This window comes from Loxodonta africana, chromosome 12 (genome assembly GCF_030014295.1).
Source record: "Loxodonta africana isolate mLoxAfr1 chromosome 12, mLoxAfr1.hap2, whole genome shotgun sequence".
Classification (NCBI taxonomy): Eukaryota; Metazoa; Chordata; class Mammalia; order Proboscidea; family Elephantidae; genus Loxodonta; species Loxodonta africana.
Window position 1 is genome coordinate 18,161,609 of NC_087353.1, and position 16,116 is coordinate 18,177,724.

At 37.0% G+C, this 16,116-nt stretch overlaps 1 protein-coding gene across 12 annotated transcripts in view; it reads right to left on the bottom strand.

Annotated features, from left to right (window-relative positions):
• The window catches only part of KIDINS220 (kinase D interacting substrate 220), a 128,843-nt gene that overhangs the window by 10,371 nt on the left and 102,356 nt on the right, over positions 1-16,116 (bottom strand). For 9 of the 12 annotated variants that reach the window (XM_064294999.1, XM_064294996.1, XM_064295006.1 and 6 more), the window contains 3 exons: positions 12,117-12,295; positions 10,622-10,848; positions 8,133-8,246 (listed from right to left, as the gene is read on the bottom strand). In XM_064294999.1, coding sequence (XP_064151069.1) covers positions 8,133-8,246; positions 10,622-10,848; positions 12,117-12,295 — 520 coding nt within the window. The remainder of the gene's footprint in view (positions 1-8,132; positions 8,247-10,621; positions 10,849-12,116; positions 12,296-16,116) is intronic. The other 3 variants (XM_064295005.1, XM_064295004.1, XM_064295000.1) reach the window with 1 other exon arrangement.

The following is a 16,116-nucleotide window of genomic DNA, read 5'->3' on the forward strand; positions in this document are numbered from 1 at the left end:
TACGTATTTTTGCTTCACAAAAAAACAATTTGATCAACACTGGATTATAACCAGTGAACAATCTGATCAAGTACTAGATTATAACCCACAGAATAAAATAAACATCCATGAGTCCACACTGTCATAAATAAATAACTGAATAAATAAATCAGCAAGGGAGAAGATACAGCTTTTCCTTATGGCATTCTAATTAATAAATGTAGAATAGGAAAACAGAAAATCGCCATTAGGCAAACGCCACAACAGTAATGGCCGCACACAAGATCCATGGACGGACGCTAAAGCTAATGGACAAATGTTTAAGCAGAAACAGGATCTGTGCATAGTTTCACAGCATCTCCTCAAAGACAGCTACAAAGGGGAAAATAAGAATCTCACAGTGCTGAAACCCGGCAGACACCACCTGACCCGAGCGATCAAGGGTGGCATTAACAGTATGAAGACCTACGAACAGCATGAACGCTCGGAGCGATGCATTGAGAAGGGAAAAGCATCATTTCTGTGATGTTCTTGCCAAAAACGCGTAACCTCCTTCTAATCATGAGAAACCCAAACTGAGGGACATTATACAAAGTAACTGACCAGTATTCTTCAAAAGAAGCCCTGATCCACAGTGGTTAAGAGCTACAGCTACTAACCAAAAGGTCAGCAGTTCCAATCCCCCAGGCGCTCCTTGGAAACCCTATGGGGCAGTTCTACTCTGTCCTACAGGGTCACTGTGAGTCGGAATTGACAGCAACCAGTTTTTTTAATTATTTTATTATTATTTTTCAAAAATTAAGGCCATAAAACACAAGAAAAGACTGAGGAGCTCCAAGATTAGAGAAGACTAAGAATAAATAAATCCAACTGGATTGGATCTTGGACCAGAAAAATGGTATCAGCAGAAAAACTGGTGAAATTCAAACAAAGCCTGTAGCTCAGTTAATAGTATTATAGAAATTTTAATGCTATCATTAAGGGAATGCCATTTTTGTAACTTTAAGTCTAAAATTATTTTAAAGTAAAAAGTTGTTTTTAAAAAATCACAAAAATGCTATTTATGATTGTGCTAAAAAGGACAAGTATAATAGACACAGACCAGATTAACTCAGTTTATGGGGGTAAAATGTTAAAGAGTATCTTATTTCCATGGAAATCTGAGAATTCACCAATACAGGCATGTTAATATATTACAACCCTTTAGGACATAAAAACTCCATGTAATTTTACTTTCATAATCCTTCAAAACATTTGCATTTTATTGATCATTTTGAGCCTTATTTTCTTCCCTCATTGAGAATTACACAAAATACATATTCTTATTTCTGGATGACTTTTGTGGGATGAAGAATTACTTTACCCCTAAGAATTTGGTCTTTGTCTTTGATTCCTTGGAGACAACCACTAAGCCCTTGGAATTTCCAGAGTGTTTTTGTAATTCATGGAGACCTTATGCTAACAAGGTGCCTCAGGGTTTAAGCTCAGAAGACCGGAGACTTGATAGCAGACTAACTTTCAGGGAGGAGAGAACTGGAAATTAAGGTCAGCCATGTGGGCAATGAGTCAATCAATCATGCCTAGGTAATGAAACTTCAACAAAAATTCTGGAAACTGAAGCTTGGGTGAACTTCCTCGGCGGTGACAGATAGTGATACATGGGAAGGTAATGCATTCTGGGAGACATGGAAGCTCTGTATCAGGAACCCTCTTAAGAGTCACCTTCTGTGTCTTCTCTTTACGCTGGTCTTGGCTGGTATCCTTTATAATAAAATTGTAATCGTAAGTATAGCACTATACTGAGTTCTTTAAGTTACTCCACTGCATTATTAAATCTGAACAGGTAGTGGGAACTCCTGAATTTACAGCCACCAGGTCATAAGTGCAGTTGTGCTGGGGATCCCCAAGCCTATGGCTGGTGTCCTGATGGGTTAGTGAGAACCGCCAAATCTGTACCCACCAAGTCAGAAGTGCGGGTGTCCTGGGGACCCTCAAACTTGCAACTACTGTCTGGAGCCTTGGGTAGACCTAGCAGCGTGGAGAACTGAGCCCTTTAACCTGTGAAATGTGATCTACTGCACTGTAGAATAAAACTGAACTGATTTTAGAACTTCTAAAAGCTTCATAAGAAAAGACAGACACATGGACATACCAAACCAAACTAAACCCACTGCCATCAAGTCAATTCCAATTCATAGTGACTCCACAGGACAGAGTACAACTGCCCCATAGGGTTTCCAAGGCTGTAAAGCTTTATGGGAGCAGACTGCTACACCTTTCTCTCACAGAACGGGTGGTGGGTTCGAACTGCTGAACTTTTGATTAACAGCTGAGTGCTTTAATCACTTCACCACTAGGGCACCTCACATGGACACAAGGTTCCTGTAACTCCACCAAAGCTATAATCTGAGTCTTATTTTTAAGTTGGGCTTCATCAAAATACGGGGTAAATTGGTAAGTACCTTAAGCTATTTTGTGAAAGTTAAAAACTGTTCAAAGCTTTTGTTTTGATTTCCTTCATCTGTCTGAATTCAAAATTTGAAAACCAGTAGAAAATTCACTGTCAAGATTATGAATCATTTTTATGACCAAATTCATTGCTTAAATAAACACATCGATTTAAGATTCTGTTGACCATTGAGAAATATTTTAACTGAGTATGCCTCAACATTTAAGTATCTAACATTTAATCTTATTTCCTAGATTTTAAGATAACACTAAGATTTTTCCTCAAATTTAGTAACAACTAAATGGTAAGATATGGATGGTAAGAAATCCCTATTTAAAATAAATAAACAATTTGCTTCTTTGAATAAAGGAGATATGGTAATTTTCTGCCAGGTCTTTTCATAATTAATCATCATATGTAATAAAATTATTTTGAGACCAAATAAATCTTAGTAACCAAAATAGTTTTCTTGGATGGAAATCTCATAAAAGGAAGGAGATACAGTACAAAAAAGATAAGGAAACATCAAAATGTCTATTCGATAATTCAGTAGGTAAATTCTTAATAGAAAGTTAATTATGTTACTTTAAGAATACACAAATAATTCAAATGATAACATTTTAGAGTTTACCATGCATTCTTACTTGAAATTTGCATGTTAAAAGTCAAGAACAGGTAATTTCATCACACATCAGAATTTGTAAGGAAAACATTTTCTAATATGTAAAAGTGAATGCAGAAAATGTTAGTTTTTTTAAATATTAAATATAAACTTCAGAATACATGCAAACCAGAAATTCTCTAGGTAAAAATAAAGCTAAAAAAAACAGACTGAAATCACCTCGAGGTAACCACGTCATTTCATATTATAAGCACTGTAGATTAAAAACTACACTTTAGAACATTATTATCTTTGGTGAATTTATTAAGTAAGCTTAGAAGTGATTAGCCAGAAATGAGTGCCATGCAAAGGCTGAAAGCAGCTTATTAAAATAAATCCAAGGCATTGAAATGAGCATAAATTTATAAACAGCCCAGCATGAAGTTGCCCATGATTGCATCTAAATCAGTCTAACAAAAAAGCAAATAAAGTCCACCGCGAGCTCTGTACCTGTCTCTGTCTGTTAGACCCACAGTCACAGGGCTTTAAGGAAGGAATAAAACAGAATGAAGGACACGAGCTTAAAGTAAAACATCAAATACAGGTACATAATAAACACAGGTGTACTTCTGTTATTCATCTCATTTTCCCATAACTTTGAACATACTACAGCAACACCCAGCAAGAAAATAAAACACACACATACGCAGGTGGTAGTTTAATTTCATTAACATGTACCTGGTAATTTAAAAATGGTACTCTCAAAACTGATATTTTTTCTATTAAAAAAGTAAATCCTGGGCCATAAATTCAACAAGAAAACCAGGTTTATCAAATTTGCTATGAAAGTCAATGTTCCTTCTACACATAAGTTTGAAATTAATTTAATTTTAAGATCTTCTGATTAAGAATTACAGTTAAAGTTAACTGATTTAATAATAAGGTTTAATTAGCCTATCACATAAAAAGAAGTACCTAGTCACACTACAAAGTTAATGTTCAAAAATATACTTTTCAAATTTGGGTTTTGTTAAGTAACCTGTCCAAGGCAAAAAGCTAACCACCAGGGTCTACTGAAGGTGAAAGACCAAATACCTGACTGAGTCATACACCCAGGAGCAAAGAAGGCAGCATGGTAATAAGGGAAAATGGGCTGTGAGATGGGACATTTGGATTCTAGCCCCAAATCTGGCATGCCACTCCTCTGTAAGTCACACACATTCTCTGAGTCTCAAATTTTTCATCTGTACCCTAGACAACTCCGGAGGGTCTGCAAGACGGGAGGGAAGTCCAAGCTGGCAGGCCAGAGGAGTTCTGCTTCGACTGGTCTCATCAACTGGAGTTTAAAGATTTCATTTCTAAAAAAAGGCTTCTCTGCTTTAAAAGCTTGAGAAGCACTGGTCCTTTCTAGCTGTAATATTCTCAGCAGTATATACTGGATCCGGTGCTAGTGTTGTTTTTCTAATTCTACAGGTTATGGCGTATTTTTTCTCCATTATAAAATTAGGAGAAGAAGTTAGCATTGGAGGCTTATATTCCACGTTTTCACCTTTGTGAAATACTTGGACATATAAATTTATCAGCTATGTCCTTGGCTGGACTTCACAAGCTATAATCATTACAGTGTTCCTTAATGTGAGAAGATTCAATTGTTTTCACAAGAATCTGCTTTATAAAGATTTTTCAGAAATTCGCTGTGGTAAAAAATGTAGACCACTTAAATTTTGCAAAGACTATCACTGGTTGGAGCCCTGGTGGCATAGTGGTTAAGAGCTCAGGCTGCTAACCAAAAGGCTGGCAGTTCAACTCCACCAGCTGTTCCTTGGAAACTTTATGGGGCAGTTCTACCCTGTTCAATAGGGTTGCTATGAGTCGGGATCCCCTCGATGACACACAACATCACTGATTAACTTGTTATGGCCTGTTTTTGTTTTGAATATTGTCTTGTATCTGTAATGACAAGACAATTTGCCCCAAAATGTCTATGTGGCTCAGTATTTTGTTGGTTTCAGCTATAAAGTCCCCAGGCAGTGCTCTCAGGTACAGATACTTCTCCACATCTCCACCACCATTTTTAATATGAATTTGAACCGTCTACTTTTACTAGACTTCCTACAAAACAAATTTTACATGCTATGTCACTGTTAATTCCTTAAAAGCAAAGAAAGGCGGTGAACATCTATTGTTCACTACGCAGATCACAAAACTAACTTTTAATATTAGATGAACAGCAAAGAGTGTGGTTATTTTACTAAACAAAGGCACTAATATATGCAGAGCACTTTTACTCCTTGTTATTGGCCTTCTAGACATTTCTCAGGAAGTGCATTATCTCCCCCTTCCTCAAAAACTCATTTCAAAATTTGCCCAATGATCCTTTAACTCGACCCTGAAAGATGCTACAGATAACTTTTAATTACAAGTGTTTGTCTACATTCCTAAGCATGGGAATAGCTATGACTTCAGCATGTCTGTATCATTAAGATGAACAAATTCTTCACAGTATCTGATTTTCATCAAAAGTTTGCTGCGCAATTTTAGCTCAGGGAATTTCACTCCACGCATGAATCTATGTACTAAAGGCTCTCTGACTAAACTAAAAGCGATTCTTGCATATAGTGGCAATGACCCATGGGTTAAAGATTCCCTTAACACCCAGAGAGAATCATTGCGGTTGACTGTGTCTATCATTTGTGGATAATTGAAGCCACTCAAACATTTCAGCTGAAATGCTAATTGCTTAAAAAAGAATCATCAACCTCTTCTTAGTAACATTAACTCAAAGAAAACCAAAGTTTAAAACCTTTTGCCTACTTAAATGCATGCTTGAAGTTAGAAATACATGGATAAACTCGGGATGCAATATTTCACTACATTAATTATGACTATAACTATGCCACATTTCAGCATGGCTTTAAACGGATCATATTTACCTAGGCATACCATATTCTGTAAATAAAACAACACAAGTTAAAATACAAATGGGGTTCTTAAATTCCACACTGATTGACTAAATGATAACTTTCTTTTATGTCCTATCACACTAACCCTGTTTCTTATTAAGTACAAACTCATGAATAATAACTTTACACAAAGTGACTCACAAGTTACGTATTCATTTTTTAAAACTCATCTTAAGGTGTTGGCAAAAAAAAAAAAAAGGTTTAAATAAGTCCCTTTACATGCTGAACTAGCTCTGTTTATCTGACAAACGTATTTTAATATACAGATAAAGAAAAATAGTGCTGCATTTACCCCAAGACTTCATCAACTGTGGACACCTGGATTAAGAATTAAAGATGCATTTTTGGTTTATACCACATAGCTCATGATGTTTTGGGGAGGCTTCATGATCGATTTTGGATATTTTCACGAGTATTCTACATGTGTAGTATCAACTGCCAAACCAAAACCAAACCCGTTGCCATTGAGTTGATTGCAACTCATAGCAACCTACAGGACCGAGGAGAATGGCCCTATAGGGTTTCCAAGGAGCGGCTGGTGGATTCGAACTGCTGACCTTTCGGTTAGCAGCCGAGCTCTTAACCACTATGCCACTAGGGCTCCAGTACCAACTGCAGGCTTAAGAAAGAACAGTTAAAGGTGGTAACAGAGTTCAACAATAAGGAACAAACACCGCCAGGTGAATACTCCTGATGGCTCCTGGAAAAATGCCTTCCTTATTGTAGAATTAAAAAAAAAAAAAAAAAACCCATTTCACGTAATTGAAAAAGGGGAAAAGAGAAAATAAAAGGTACAGTGAAATATTAGCTTCTTAATTAATTCATGGGCTATAATCATTAGTATTCAGCTACTCTATACTATCTGCCAGTCACACCACAAATGCAGAGTTAGTGAACTGTTGTCATTACAATTAACACAGTCATCACTGCTGGAGAAGCAACGAGACACTACGGTTCCACACCACAAGACTACTCCATTACCAGCGAGGAGTCTGTGGGTGAAGGGAGCCCCTCAGCAGCATCTTCCTTGATAACTTCCTAACAACACAAAACAGGAAGAGTTTGGGTGAAAAGGTGAAGGAATGAGCCAAAATATGATAATGAATGAACATGATGTTATCAAAAATATTAATAATACTGAAACAGTATAATGTGATTAGATTTTTCCTTAGTGATAACATTTTAAAGTTTTAATGGCAGTTTAATTTCTAGAGCATTTTGTCTCCTCGTTAATAAAAATACATTAACAGGGACCCCTGAAGTCATCTTAAAACCAAACGACAGTCTAGCTTAACTAGTAAAAAAAGATCAGCCTTGAGTGTTATGCTCTTTTAAGATCTATCTATATGGGGTCAAATTGACAACAGCAACTCGAAAGATAAGATAGGAACTTCAGGGGACAGTGAGTTTATGTTAATGAGGGAGGGACACCTCAGAGAAGGAGGGTGAGAATGGTTACACAACTCGGAGAATGTAATCAGTGTCACTGAACTGTACATGTAGAAGCTGCTGAATCGGTGTGCATTTTGCTGTGTATACTCTCAATAACAATATTAATAAAATTTAGGAAAAAATACATTAACAGGGAATTTCTTTTTAAAACTGTTAGAAAAACTGAGTTTTTCATCAAGAACACCTAATACTTGAGGCAGAAATGTTATTTTGTTTTGGGTTAATTAGATTCAATAGTACATTTGAATAATCTCCTTTATCCTGTTTAATTTCTACCATTAGACTGAAATATTCTTTCAATACATCCCCTAATTTTTACACTATAGGGCTAACGTACATACAGATGTCCTTTAAAAAGACAGTAGAAACTCACAGACGCAAATGTTTAGTTTTGATAGTTTGGGTAACAAATACTACTTTACTACAAGCTAGAAATCCGTGGTTGTAAACAACTGAACGTTTACTCACTGGGACTGCTAGCAGTTTTCCTTCCACAGATATTAACCAGAAATAAAAACAAATATATGTTATGTTAATAACAGCTTATGCTTCTTAAAACTATTTATAAAAGAAGTTGCACTCTTGTACTACAGACATGAAATAACAAGGTTTCTAATGCTATCTATGTTTATTATTAGATTAATATTTCAGTTACCCTTTTATATATATATTTTTTTTATATACTTACTAGGCCATTGTTCTGATCTCTGGGCAAACTCGTTTTTACTGATGGACGTGAGATGAGATGGTGGGAACTGCCAGGGTAATACCTTGGCGTATAAAGGTATGGGGCAAAGAATGGCTATGGAAGAAACACGTAACAAAAAAAAAAAAGGGGATAAACAATTACAGAAATCAAAGTATAATGAGATTTATCAAATGAAACTAATCAAACCAATAAAATACGAGACTATTTAATGCAAATGACAAAACAAAAGGGAGGAAAGCCTTGCTCACATTCCAGAAGATATCAAAACCCAAACATATTATTTCATTTTTTATACTGTTCATTTAATATAAGCTTTCTTTAAAAAATAACAAAAGTTTTACACCTTACATTTTGACATAAGAGTTTCTACTTATTCAACATTCTTTTAGGCTCTAAGTGATTTACAAATATTAACTCATGGTTTCTTTAAAATAACACAATGGAATCTTAACGGAATACTATCCTTTTCAAAAAAAGATTAGCTCTAAGTAAGACCACATTAAAAAAAAACAGAGACTTTTAATTATATGAGAAAACCCTGGCATGTATTCCAGGAATGTAAGTTCCTAGAGTTTACCGTAAACTAGACAAGCAGGCAAATTTTTAAAAATAGGTGAGGAATCCACTGTATAGGTGAGACTTATAACTATAGCATTTATTTGTAACCAACTTCATGTAAACAGGAAATGTTACATTAAATGGGCTAAACATAAATACTAAAATTCATTAAGCTTCGTTACACTGAGGTAACATCTTCCGCCCCCTTTTTCTCTTCCTGATAGTTTGAGAATGAGTCTGCTTTATTTTTAAGACTAAAAATACAGATAGCTAGAAGAAAAAATTACTAAACTCAAAAATAAGAGAAAATTTAAAATGTTTTAAAGATAAAATTCTATGTAAGCATTGCTTGTGGTTGTTGTGCACCATGGAGTCAATTCCAACTCATAGCGACCCTATATGACAGAGCAGAACTGCCCCACAGGGTTTCCTAGGCTATCGTCTCTATAGGAGTAGACTGCCAGGTCTTTTGTCTCGAGGAGCTGCAGGTGGGTTTGAACAGCCTACCTTTAGGTTGGCAGCTGAACACTTACCCACTGAGCTACTGGACGATGTGTGCATCATCACAGTACTATTATTCACGAAGTTAGTGAACACCAGTCTGGCAAGCTTTTTTTTTAAATGAACTTCTTGGTCTCAAAACTTCAATTGACATCTAATGTTCGATTAAGCCATTTTATGTAGATTTTAAGAATGATAAATTAAAATCTGCATTTCACACTGCTAACCACACAGCTGGAAACCCTGGTGGTACAGTGGTTAAGAGCTATGGCTGCTAACCAAAAAGGTCAGCAGTGTGAATCTACCATGTGCTCCTTGGAAACCCTACGGGGCAGCTCTACTCTGTCCTATAGGGTCTCTATGAGTTAAATTTTACAAGGATGGAATATATCATAAAATGCTGCTGTTCTACTTTTTTCTCCTTTTTCAAGTATAAGCACAGAAAAACAGTCATAGGGCCTCTATGAATGATGTACCTAACTGCTTGTACGGCAAACATTTTTTAAAAGTTGAAAATTTAATTTGAATTCTGGAGTTCGTTCTTTGCCACTTTTATTCTAAACTCCTCTTTCTTCCCAGCTCATATGAAATTTATTTAGTCAGGCATTTGGCTTCTATGAATACTAGCCCATGTGTTTCTTGAACCAGACTAAAGAAGGGGACCACAAAAATGAGAAATTGTGACAAATATTAAAACACAGTTGTGGAAAGCTCCATGGAAGGGCTTCATTTTCCAACAGGAAATATCAGTGTTTAAGACCATTAGTGTGAGAATAGATGGCTTGCACTTATTAAACTTGGTAGAGTCTATATTACTGGTAATTATGTATTCATCTCAGAAAATGATATTTACAGGAAGTAAACAATTATAAATTACTGAAGATAATTTGAAATAAAACCCTAGACATGGGCTACAGTGCTATTATTTAGCAATAACATCTGAGTACTACAAGTAATACCTCCCCACTATTCTCTCACATTTAAAAGATACAAAAATACTAAATACTGAACTACTGTAGAACTTTCAGTTTCTCACTGTTCTAAATGCCAATACACATCATTATACAAGATACAACAAATGAAGCATTTGTTTATCAGCAAATGAGGAGTGAAGCCGATTTCTTCAAAGCATAGGACAGTCACTGCTGACTGTGGAGTTTACTTCCTTATCGAGAAAATAAGTCAAAGCAAAAAGTACCTCTAAGATTCAGACTCTCTCAGGATTTAGAACCCAATAAAATTCAAAACTCTTTTAAGAAAATCACCCATTTTAAATTTAAACTTTACATTTTTCCTAGTTTTAAAACCAAAATACAAGTTTGAAACAATAAAAGAATCTATGAGCAGAAAACTCTGGAGATCTCCCTGGAACAATTTCTTCAAACGAAAAGCTCCTCCCGCTCACTTACCCTGTTGTAGAATGGATGCTGAGGTCCTGTCATCCCGCTGTAATAGCTGCTATGAGGCTGTGGGGACACAACTCCACCTCCGAATGGTCCATTAAAAGAAGTGGAAGAAGAGCACACAGATGGAGGCTGGCTGTAACCTGATGGGGGTCTAGGGGGGGCTTCGTGCAAAGGTAGCGGGGGGTAGGCAAGTCCGCCAATATTAATCTGTTCCCTTGCAGCACGAACATCTGAAAGATTAAATTACACCCCAGAAGACAAAAAAAAAAATAAAACATTCATGATTAGTCTAATTACCACTTCCTCCTTCACTTATTTGACAGACACATGATTTTATCACCCTTGCCAGGAATTCAAAATAGGTTAAAGAAGACAGACAAAAAGGACCAAACCTGTTGCCGTCCAGTCACTTCTGACTCATATTGACCCTAGACGACACAGCAGAACTGCCCCATAAAGAGTTTCCAAGGAGCGCGTAGTGGATTTGAACTGCTGACCTTTTGGTTAGCAGCCGCAGCACTTAACCACTACACCACCAGGGTTTCCAAGTTAAAGAAGTAGACAGGAAATCTTAAAAAACTTCACAGGTCTTCTAAGAAGAAAAGGCCAATTGCTTTGCATAAAAACTTTTTCACCATCTGACAAGTCACCAACATCTGGATTCTGCCCCTCAGTTACCAGAGCTATTAATTTTTCTCTACTTTTTAAAGTATTTATTTGTGATATTCTAGTAATTGCTATAATTCATAAAGTGTTAGCAACTACTAATAACTCTTATTTGCCTAATATCGATAAAGATAATATTGGCTAAGACTGTGGGACTGCAAACGGTATGAGTCATTCACTCTTAACCAAAAAAGTACTTGATTCCATAGCTACGAAATACACCTTCGACATCAGCCTGATGATAGTATCAAACAACAATGAAAGAGTAATTTAAGGCTATCTTTTCATAATTCTGTGAAAATCCAAAGGTGGGATCACTGGTGCCAGTAACATACAAAAGATAGGAGTGTTCCAATAGGGATTTTTGTTGTGTGTACATGTGTATAAGTTATTCCAAAACTTTAATATCACTATCCTCAAATACCAGTCCACAAATATAAGTTATAAATAAAAGGGTAATACAAATATTTTCTTACCTCTCTGGACAGATACCCCTTTTAAGAAGAGGAGGCTAGTGACAGAAAAATTACAGTGGATTGATGTCTTAAAGTCATGGCTATATCTTAAAGGCAGTCTGATTCCAAGGTAAGGATCCAGGGTGTGTGTGTGGGTAAAGATTACAGTAAAATGATTTAGACAGGTATTTTCTTAACATTCCCCCCCAAAATGTCAAGACTTTAATTCTCCTGAGTCATTAATTCTCCTGAGTAGGGCTTGATTCAACATTTCTTAGTTTTTCACGGAATAGGAGAAATTTACATAACTGAGTAAGAAACAGGACATTTTTAAAGGACTTCAGAGAAGAAAAATTAAATTTACTACTAATACCCACCTGCGATAATTTCCCGTAGTTTGGGGTCTAGGTTTACAGTACATGGCAAAAATGTTTTGACATCTCGAGCCACAAGAACTGGGGTCCTTGAAGACAAAAACACTTCAAAATTTCTTATATCTCCATCGATTTCAAGCAGTGGTTCAACATCTTTAGTTGTTGGAATATTCTTGGATATTCTAGAAACAAGAAATAAAAGGACGAAAGATCATTAGTGTAACAGTTGTAAAGGCACATTCTGCCTGTAACTTAAAATTAGTTACTTATAAAAATAATTAACGCCTTATACAACTCGCTCTCTTTAAAAAAGAAAGAAAAAGTAGGAGAGTCACAAAATTACTAAGGTAACAAAATGAGAGGTCAAAATCATGCGTTTTTTGGCCAAAGGCAGGACTTGGGCTGGGAAAACAGAGGAAGGACGGTACTTGTTAACACATGCAACAAGCACTCCATGTGTTAACAAGTACCGCTCAGTGAAGCATAAATGAGGTATCCTTTCACAGACGTCAAAAGCCTCAGATACATCGCAAACCTGGGAAAAGCATCACTCAGCACCACTCTGACTAACCATGATAACCTAATGAAGAATGGCTGGACAAATAATGTGGACAAGTTTAAAAAAAAAAAAAAGCAATTAAAGACTTACCTCCTAATAAACAGATAGCAATGAGGGGGTTAGGAGAAGGAATAACTCATTTTTGAAATTAAAAATTCTGAGAAAGTTTTTTGTAAATGGAGATACTAGTCAACCATGTTGAAAATTCAAATTAGCTATACTAGATACCAGAAGATACTAGAGTGGTGCAGTGGTTAAGAACTATGGCTGCTACCCAAAAGGTAACCCCATGGGGCAGTTCTACTCTGTCCTATAGGGTCACTATGAGCTGGAATCGACTCAACAGGAAGAGGTACAGAAGAGAATTCTAGTTAACACAAAACTCAACCTTTAAATGAACAATAACTGCAATGGATTGGTAAAATTATTGTTCAAAGACCTTTTTTGAATATTTTAAAATCAAATTTAATTTCTTTACTTTCTATTTGCAATGCAAGTAATGATCACTATAATAAAGTTGAAAATGCAGAAGATTAAAGTTTAAAACAAGCTTCAAATAAAAGCATTTATTGACATCACATACTTCATTCAAAACTTTCCATGGTATTTTCTCTATCTGCCCTTTAATTTAGTACTTACATACGGTGCCGTCTTAGAATTCTGCTCATATAATGTACTTTGTTCACACAACTCTATGCATTTTGTGGATATTCACCACTGTATGCTTGGTATTGCGCTAAGTGCCTGGGCATTTAGTAAATGTGCATTAAGTATTTCTCAAATAAATGAAAGCTTTTTTATATAGTTTTACTCGTGTGGTATCTAAAAAATGCTTTACAATGATTTTTTAACGGCTGTATGTAATACTGAATCAAGTGGATATATTCTGGTATTAACATTTATTTTGTTAGAATCTTCCCAGTTTTTCTCTAAGGTAAATAAAATTCAGTGAACATCTGTGTATTTGGGATTATTTGTCAGGGTTGTAATTACTGAGTCACAGCATTAAAGCAGCGTCAGTATCACAATAGTAGTTAATTGTGCAGTTGTTTAATCTCTGCCCTCCCCAGGAGAATGTAAACACCAGAGGGGCAGAGACTGTATTTTCTCTTATTCTCTATTTTATCCCCAACCCAACCCACTGCTGTCAAGTTGATTCCAACTAATAGCAACCCTGTAAGACAGAGCAGAACTACCCTATAGGGTTTTTACAGCCATGAATCTATGGAAGCAGGCTGCCATACCTTTCTCTCACAACCTTTCAGTTTGCACTTAACCGTTTGCCACTAGGGCTCCCACCTTATTCACTCCCCTCCCCCCAAAAACAAACAAACCTGTTGCCATTCAGTCGATTCTGACTCATAGCAACCCTATAGGACACAGGAGAACTGCCCCATAGGGTTTCCAAGGAGCAGCTGGTGGATTTGAACTACTGACCTTTTGGTTAGCAGCTGAGGTCTAACCACTGTGGCTCCACTTATAACCCACTACCTAGTAAACTGCCTGGTGTAAGCTGAACCACATGGAACTGTCAATATTTGGCCACTTCTACCTATAAGAATGGCAATTTCATATGGCTGAACATAACTGTTGTTGTTGTTAGGTGTCGTTGAGTCTATTCCAACTCATAGCAACCCTATGTACAAAAGAATGAAACACTGCCCCGTCCTGTGCCATCCTCACAATCATTACGCTTGAACCGATTGTTGTAGCCACTGTTTCAATCTATCTCATTGAGGGTCTTCCATTGTTTCACTGAATCTCTACTATATCAAGTATGATGTCCCTCTCCAGAGTCTGGTCTCTTCTGATAACATATCCAAAGTATGTGAGACTAAGTCTCGTCATCCTTGCTTCTAATGAGCATTCTGGCTGTATTTCTTCCGAGACGGATTTACTTGTTCTTCTAGCAGTCCACAGTATATTGAATACACTTCACCAACATAATTCAAAGGCATCAATTCTTCAGTATGAATGAATATTACTTATTTTCATTCAGGAGTTTCTGCTTTTTTATAGATCCCTCCCACAGTGATGCTTTTAACTGATAAGCAGTGAATTATAGTAGAAAACATATAGACTTTGGTGTCTGATAGACCTAAGCAATTGACTGAATTCCTTCTTTTCTTCCATTTATTCAAAACGTAGTCATTAAGCACCTATTATGTACCCGGCATTATAACTGCTGCTGGGGATACGAGGTAGCTAATGGACTCTTAAGAGCCATGAAGGCAAAGATAATGTTGATCTTGCTCATTACTTAATTCCCAGTACCTAGAGATCTCAAACAGAGTAGAACTTTTACTCAAAAATTTTATTTCAATCCTAACAACAGGTCTGCTTTTGTTTTACTCAGGAGATTGGACATTCCATATATTTCTAAAATGCAGCTGGGTGGCGCAAATGGTTAAGGGCCTGACTATCAGCCGAGAGGCTGGCGGTTCAAACCCACCCAGAGGGGCCTTAGAAGACGGGCCTGATGATCTGTTCCCGAACGGTCGCAGCCTTGGAAACCCTATGGAGCAGCGCTGCCCTGCACACACGAGGTCGCCCGCCATGAGTTGGAAACAACTCAATGGCAACTAACAACTCTACTGAATCCTCGAAGCAGACCTTCTGCAGATCGCAGGCTTCTCTCTGTGTGCAGCTCTCCCTTCTCTAGCGCTCTGTCCTATGAACACCACCCACCCTGGTCTCCCTGGACTATCAGCTCCATCTCCCCATCTCAGGGAGCCTGCTGGAATCTGCCTGGATTCCCCCTCCCTGCACCAGAGCCGGGAAACTCTCTAAGGGCCGTCCGCTGGGCATCCCATAGGGTCTGCTGATTGGTTTCCCATCTTTCCGTAAGCACTGTCTTTTGTTGCCTGATGCCCACTGTCTCAAAATTATTGTTTCATCTATTTTGTAATTAAAAAATCTTACTCTGATATTACCTACTAGGTTTTCAGAATCAACTGTTTTCATTACAGTGACAAGTATTATTTAGTTACGTTGCACTGACCGTAAATTTCATGAATCTCTAATTGTATCAGTCATCTACTACTATGTAACAAATTATTCCAATACTCAGCAGCTTAAAACAATAGATGTTTAATACATCACAGTTTTTATATGTTATTTAGTTTGGGAGCAGCTCAGGTGGGTGGTTCAAGCTCAGGGTCTCTCATGATGTTGCTATCAAGATGTTGGCCAGGATTACAGGCTTCAGGTTTGAGTGGGGCTGGAAGATCTGCTTGCAAGATGATTCACTCACATGCCTGAAGGCAGAAGACTTAGTTCCTCTCTAAAAGGCCTCTTCATCTCACTGCTTGAGTGTCCCCATGGCATGACAGCTGGCTTCCCCCAGGACAAATGGTCCAAGAAAGAAAGCAAGTTGGAAGCTGCAATGACTTTTATGACTTAGTCTTGGAAGTCATAGACAGTCATTTCTGCAGGGATGGTTGG